General features: G+C 53.9%; 1 protein-coding gene across 2 annotated transcripts in view; it reads right to left on the reverse strand.

Annotated features, from left to right (window-relative positions):
* LOC144734841 (adenomatous polyposis coli protein-like) overlaps positions 1-7,983 on the reverse strand; it is a 68,118-nt gene extending 60,135 nt beyond the window's left edge. Inside the window, exons 1-2 of one of the 2 annotated variants that reach the window (XM_078617248.1) lie at positions 7,674-7,983; positions 3,478-3,636 (exon numbers count right to left, since the gene is read on the reverse strand). In XM_078617248.1, coding sequence (XP_078473374.1) covers positions 3,478-3,618 — 141 coding nt within the window. In that variant the 5' untranslated portion in view covers positions 3,619-3,636; positions 7,674-7,983. The remainder of the gene's footprint in view (positions 1-3,477; positions 3,637-7,673) is intronic. The other variant, XM_078617249.1, reaches the window with a different exon arrangement.

A 7,983-nucleotide genomic window follows, 5' to 3' on the forward strand; every position in this document is an offset into this window, starting at 1 on the left:
AGATAAATCCAAATTCCGCTAATTGGTTGTGTCGGGGGGGTGGTGGTGGGTTAACGACACATTTATATTTCAGAGATCTAACCGCAAAAAAGACCCCTGTATTATGGATGATACTGTTCGCGAAAGCCTACGAGTTAAACTGAAAAACCATCGCATTAATTAGGATTTTGCCACCTTATCACCACCATCTCCCTGGGACGACACGCAGTGTAGCATCGCCGAGTCTTAGTAAGAGGCCAGTGAAAGGGATCTCAGCAGTAGTTGCGATGTATGTATTCTGGACGTCTGCATTGTTCCACTCGATTCACCAGCATTCTTCCAGATCTGGGCGGATTCTAGGACGTTGACAGCGCGATCCCAGAAGGGTATTCAGGACTTGATTTGGTGGTAAAGTACACTGTTGAATAAACACCTCATTCGAGACACAAACGCTGCATCTCCCGGCATTGACATGCATCCTTGTGTGATGCTACACCGAGGCAGCCGTACGACCGCTTATTCCTTCTCACTCGATCGCGTTATATCCAATTCGCATCTGCGTTATGAAAATTTGTTCCCCAATACATTCATCACGTTGTATCCAATTCGCGTTTGAGCAGAACAGACTGTGCTCGCCACTAATTCAATAGAGGAGCACAAACTCTCTCCTGAGGCCCTCTCATCGTGGCCAGCAGACCTAGAGTTTGACATTTATCTCCTGAACATATTGCTGCAATCTTGATTTATATTGCTGCAATCTTGATTTATATTGCTGCAATCATACAAAGGATAGAACAGCAGTAGTTATGTGACATCGCCTTCCATAGGCCCTTCACTGATGCAGGGTTGCAGTCAGCTGACTCTCTGCCGAAGATTCCAAAAGAAAGCTTTTCACCTCATGACATAATGTCGATAGCACGACCGCAATATGATTGGAGAAGGAAAAACACAGCTTTTAGTTTTTTTAAAAAGTGGTTGGCAATTCGAAAAATGCCAATTCCAGAACCTCAATCTCCCCAACAGCAGGCTCTATGCGAATCGTTACTTGACCGCCCCAAAGACCACTCCGAACACAAGCAACGCGCCCCCCGCACAGTACGCCATAAATCCTACCCGACCGGCCAAAGCCACAGCACCTTCAATTATCCGCCCTCGCCCATTCCGCCATCAGCCTCTCGATATACGGCCAAAGCGAGACGCATGAATTGCGCCGGCTGTGTCCAGAGAAATCAATGTTCGAACGAACCAATCAAAAACACCGCAGCCGCGGCCGACGAGGACGAGACACGTGCTCACGGGGAGAGCGCCGCGGGCGGCCAGGGTTTGCGTGTGGGCAGACGCGAGGACGTGGAAATCAATGGCAACTGCGCCGCCCTTCGCAAGGGACGGTAAGCTGGCCGCGTAAATCATCAGCAGTGTCGCGCTAATGATGGAAACTAGGGGTGTTCATCGGTCACCGGTAACCCAGCGTTTAGAGAATCGATCACAGCTTCCGAAAGTCAAAATTACAACGGAATTTTAATAGTCAAGATGTGGTGGGCATTGCCACACTCTGTCCCACCACCACCACCACATGTGACCCGCTAATCGTACGAACGGTGATGTACCCATTTTATACTGCTGGTGACTGGACAGGAGCAGTGGTGGGCGGTGGGGTGGGTGGATTTAAAAAACTTTCCCCATTGATTGAACTGCTAGGAATGGAGATAGAATAGAACCGGTGACCTCTGGACCGTAAGTCCAGTGCGTGCTGCTGACCGTTAACACCACCACTGTGGCAGCTCCCGTGTTCCTCACGTGAAAAGCTAACTGAGTGGATGTTTACTGCACTGGATATTTCTAAAAACGATATGAATCAGTTTTGACCATTTGATTTCAGCCAGTTACCGCGACTGGATTTTACCCGCCGCGATGGAAATCTAAACGCGGCCCTGCAGTCGTCATACGAGTCATAAGAACGATCTGCAGCACTTTGTCAATCCACTGCTGGGTGAGGATTATTTGAACATACTTCACCACGCTGGTCATTCCGTTGCACTTTGTATATATCACTCGCCACTATTGTTAGCCGTGGCCAGGAATCAGACTCGTGTGACTGTGCTCAGAGGGACAGTGCGTGAACCACCACAGCACCGCTGCCCCACACTGTACTCCTACAGAGGGCAAATCCACTTCGCCAACAACCGAATTTAAGAGTCAGGGGTAATACGTTTAAATTATGTATGAATTCGTTTGAAGGCTATGTTTTATCATGCAATAATAATAATTCTATATTTGTCCATGTGAGTGCCACTTAAGACTCCTCCCAAGAAGGAGCCCAACAAAGGGATGTTTGGCCAATTCCTTAATTATGCATTTACATTTGGAAGAAAGCAGAACACTCAGAGAACTCCGATGCACACACACAATGGACGGATAACACTGCAAAAATCCATACAGATCATCCAATAACCAGCTGTAACTCCCATCTCTATGACTAGCCGTGGCTAACCCGAGATAGGCCGATGGCAAGGTGCCGCGATTCTACTCCCCACAAACGGGTGGGATAGCTTCACCGGCTCGCCCTGGCCAGCACAGCGAAGTATGGGTCACGTATCTGCGCTCAAATGGCAGTTCCCGTAAATACGTCCGTCAGGGAGATGGAGCGATGGGGTCAGCTCGTGCGCAGGAACTAGGTGGACTGTTGCGTCGTGTGACCGTGAGGGTTGGTGCAATGGCTTGGGGAGGCCTGCATATAACTCAAGAGTGGAGAATCTTTGGCATCACAGGCCCCATCTGGCCAACGACTTCATTTCACACAACCCGCAGCAACATGAGGCCTACCACCTCCAAAGGGCCAGCAAAACGACGTAATTATCCGTCACTGCGATAAGCATCTTAGCCACACTAAACGGTTATTGGACAGGGAGTATTTTCAACCTGGCAATGGCACTGATGAAGATCAAGACGTCACCGTGGCTAAAGCTTTACATGCCACCGTTCCTCGCCAACACTTTGTATGGGCGGCGCAGCGGTAACACTCATGCCCCACAGCAAGAAGGGCCCCCCCCGGGTTCGATTCCTAACTTGGGTGCCTTTCTAGTGTGGAGGTTATATGTTCTCCCTCTATTCTGCAAGTGTGTTCTCCCCTTAGTCTGCATGGGTTTCCTCCAGCTTCACCGGTTTCCTTCCAAGGGCTAAAAAAAAACCCCACACACAATGTAACAAGTATCGGCCAAAAACATCCCAATGCTGAGAGGTTACCTGCAAATTACTGAGGTGGAGATTACACACTGCGACAACTCGGTAGGACCCTCCCGATAAAGAGTTTTGGGACTCGGTAAAATTTTCTGCTGGGTAAACAAGCCTAATAAATCAGGCCTACCAATAATGAGGCCTGCCAATAACAACAGTAACAATGTTAATGACCCACCACCAGATCCAGTAGCTGCTGCTGCTGCACGACAGGCACGTGACCTCAAAGGTTTCTAGGACGCGGCGCTACGTGACGCGACACACCTTCATGCTCGACGCCTCGCTCTCCAGTTTGGTGAGGTGGTTTGAGTTGTCCTCCAGTTCCTGGCGGAGGTTCGAGTTCTCCATCTTGAGGGCCTCCACCTGCATGAGGAGCTGGTCATACGACACGCTCGGCAGCGCCATCGCACATGCTTCTTGAGCCTGCGACACACACGCAGAGCACGCCGAACATTAGGTACAGCAAGTAGGATGGGACTCATCAGGAGAACTATTTTACCTTGTAACGCGTCGCCGCAAAGTCTTCGCTCGCTCTCATACGAAAAGATCGACTCGGAGGCACGAGGGGAACCACGGACGAGCGGGTAGGCAGCGGCAGGCACGCGGTGATGAGCCGGCACTACTAACAATTGCCCAAGCTCTGCAGTCCTCTATACATTAAGGTGTTACCTGCGATTTAACAAGTGCTTACATGTGGTAGGAAATCAGAGCATTCAGAGAAAATCCACACACGCGAGGGGGAAACACTCTATCCAATACAGACAGAAATGGTGGAGTCCACTTATTAGCTTGTCCAACCCTCCTGGCGAGCCAAGTTACACGGCTCCTCCTCGACAGGTTCGTCACGTAAACAGAACGTGCCAATTCGTCACTAGTACAGTACTAAGCGGTGTGTTGGAGAGCCAATCCACAACATTCACAATCGGAGTACGACGTTTCACCAGTATATACAACTCGCTTCATCAGGCGACAGCCAGATTTGTGGGGAAGTCCTCCTGTTTTGTTCCTTAAATAGAGGGGTAGTAGATGTGATGACATCACTTGTGCGCTCTTCTTGCGCTAAGTGGTGGGGGGTTAATGAATGCATATGACTACGAGTATCCATTGCCGTTTGGGTAGATTGGTTCGATTCTGAGCGACGAACCCCAGCTTATTAGAGGCGGAGTTGCCGTCAACACGGGAGACGATGGCCTGCGATTTGCACCTCGACATCGCCAGAGAGAGGCAGCGAAAACGATCGCAGGCAACAACCCAGGCGGCGATTGGGAACGAGTTGCTGTGATCGACGGAGCCGCCCCCCCCCCCCCTTCACGCCAGGCTGTCTCACGCAGCTCCGCACGGCAACCAAATCAGAGTGAATGGCAGGTGGGGGAGCGAATCGTTCCACGGGGGATAGACAAACGAGGTCCGAATGCGACCATCCGTTACGCGCGATGGGCGACTTGCACGTCGCGTCACATCTCAACGCTGATTCCCCAGGGGCAGCCGGCCCTGTGCGCCAAGAGGCCACTCAGCGCCTGGCGGGCGAGCGGACCCGGAGTTTGCCGGCCAGGGCGGGGGGGGGGCTATGATTGTTACCGTCATCCCAACTTGAGTGACTTGCGGCGACACTTTTTGAGCTCGGCGAGATTGTCACCACCGTGACGCCGGCACACAATGGCCTGCTTCTTTATAACGACGTCAGGGGATCTTTGAGGTCTGCTGCGAAGCGGGACTGCGGGTAGTATGTTATGGTTAATGACAATACTATAAATACACACCGCACTGTTAACCAGGGGAAGCCGCCGAGAATCAAACCGTGAACACCTCTGCAACATGCGGTGGCGGAGGCGCCTCCGCTGGGCCGTGTCATGCCACCCCCCCTCCCCCCATGGAGGTCAGCGAGCAGCTGATTTACGTGACCCCCACCAGCCACTTGAGGCGCGACATTCTCCCACAATGCGAAGACCGCGCATAAAACAAAAAGGATTCGTGAATTGAATCGCGAAGCTCCAAATGGCGACAATGCGTAGTTTGAGAGGGGGAGGGGGAGATGCCGAGGGAGCGACTCGTAACACCCGGGATCAACAATCGAGGTCCGAAGGCGCCCATCCATCACACACAGACACACAGACACACACCAACAACAACAACCGCCATTCGCCACTAAGTGGCGGTGACGTCATCACGACGCTTGTGCCAGGCCATGTGCACCTCAAGGTGCACACAGACACACACACAGACACACAGACACCGGCATGGAACCCGCCTGACCAAGTACCGCGGGGCCAATTTCTCAGCGTGATAACAACAATAACAACAATAACAACAACAATAACAACAACAATAACGACAACGACGATGATGCAGCAGTCGATTCCTGTTCAATCCAACTCGACGCCTCACCTCATCCCGGACACTAAAGCCAGCCAAGCAAGGCGGCGGCGGCGGCGACATCGTTACCTGTCCCGCCACCCAGGGGGGTGCAGACCCTCACATGCCACCACCCAATCAATGGCAACGCGAGCCAGACATGAGGAGCAGACTGGCAGAGCCTCCTCCTCCTGCTGCCCCTGACGAGCTATTCACTAACAAGAACAACAAATGCTGCTGCTGCTGCTTTCCAGCTATTAGTCGCGTTGCGGTCACTGTGGAACTGGTGCCAGGCTAGGTGTACTTAGGGGCCCATGGTGGTTTGCTAGCGGGAGTCCCGGAGGCGAGGGTTCACACATCGCGGTGTTTGTGAGTCCGATCACTGCGGTGAACTGACGCGCAAACACACGACACGACAGAGAGGGACACGTGCGTGGACACGCGGCAGGACGTGCACACTCAGAGCCACAGGCGTCGTGAACCCAACACAGTCCCATTACACACGCACACACACACCGTTCAGCCTTACACACACACCACGGACAGTCGCCACAGCCTCATAGACACACAACACCGAATGTGGCCATGTGAACAAAAACCAAACACCCACCTACACACCACGCATGCAATGCAGCTTTAGTTGCAAACCCTAAGAGAGAAAGCCCACATAGCTGTATGGCACACCGCACATTCTTACACACACAATACAGCTCACTCACCACAGACTCACACAGCCTCACTCACCACAGACTCACTCACACACCAGCCTCACTCACCACAGACTCACACAGACTCACAGTCTCACTCACACACCAGGCTCACTCACACAGTCTCAAACACCACAGACTCACTCACACAGACTCACCCACCACAGACTCACTCACACAGACTCACCCACCACAGACTCACCCACCACAGACTCACTCACACAGACTCACCCACCACAGACTCACTCACACAGTCTCACACAGACTCATTCACACAGTCTCACACACCACAGACTAACTCACACTCACTCAAACACCAGGCTGACCCACCACAGACTGACTCACCAGACTGACTCACCAGACTCACTCACACAGTCTCACACACCAGGCTCACGTCGCAGACTCGCACCACTCACAGCAGTATCACTCACACCACAGTCGCACGCACACCACAAACACTCACACCACAAACACACACCCCACAAACACACTCACACCACACACAGCCTCACCCACCACAGTCTCACGCACACCGCACACACACACCACAAACGCCACACACACACCACACTCACGAGACAAGGCCTTGAATCCGAGCTGCTCACACCCTCCGCCTAATCCCCCCCCCCCCGTACCTGCCACTCATCAACACCACAACCCTGACAACAACCTCACCGTCAACCACCTCAACACCACAACCCTGACAACAACCTCACCGTCAACCACCTCAACACCACAACCCTGACAACAACCTCACCGTCAACCACCTCAACACCACAACCCTGACAACAACCTCACCGTCAACCACCTCAACACCACAACCCTGACAACAACCTCACCGTCAACCACCTCAACACCACAACCCTGACAACAACCTCACCGTCAACCACCTCAACACCACAACCCTGACAACAACCTCACCGTCAACCACCTCAACACCACAACCCTGACAACAACCTCACCGTCAACCACCTCAACACCACAACCCTGACAACAACCTCACCGTCAACCACATCAACAACACCTCGGTGCCGATAACCACCACGCTACGGTCCCGCGAGCCCCACCACCATCTACACACCAGAAGAAGCCCCACCACTACGTCTCTCGCCATCAATCACAAACAAGCACAGCGACACCCCCAGCGCCGGGGATCAGCAGCACTACGGTAGCCCCACCACCATCACGATGCGCGTTACCGCACCCCCCCCCGTCCACCACCACCACAATAGCGGCCGTCTCCACCTCGACCCTTCGCGTCCCCTCGGGACACCCTTACGAGGGGGGTACCGGGACAGCGGGGCCCGAGGCAAGACAGCCGAGGGAGTCGTAAGGACCCCCCCCCCCCACACACACGGGGGCAGGGAAGGGGCCGCCACCACCACCACCACCGCCACCCACCTCCGCGCGTACGGGCCGCACAAAGCCCTTCGCGATCGCCGTCCGCCTCCACACAGTCGCGGGCGTCTCGCGAGCTCTGGTCGACGTCGCCGTCACATGATTCGCGGGGCCGCAGAGAAAGTTGAGCGGCGGCGCGGGGTCGAATGGGGGTCCGACTCGGGGTGAGATGGAGGAAGACGGCGACGGCGGCGGGGACGAGCGCGGCCCTCGCCTGGCACGGAGCTCTGCGGGGAGGGGGAGGGGGGCACAGACCCTGGGCCACCCCCACCTCGCTCAGCCTCGCGTCACGTGACCAAAATACGAACACGCC

The sequence above is a fragment of the Lampetra planeri genome, chromosome 53, assembly GCF_965212315.1.
Source record: "Lampetra planeri chromosome 53, kcLamPlan1.2.h2, whole genome shotgun sequence".
NCBI classification, from domain to species: Eukaryota; Metazoa; Chordata; class Hyperoartia; order Petromyzontiformes; family Petromyzontidae; genus Lampetra; species Lampetra planeri.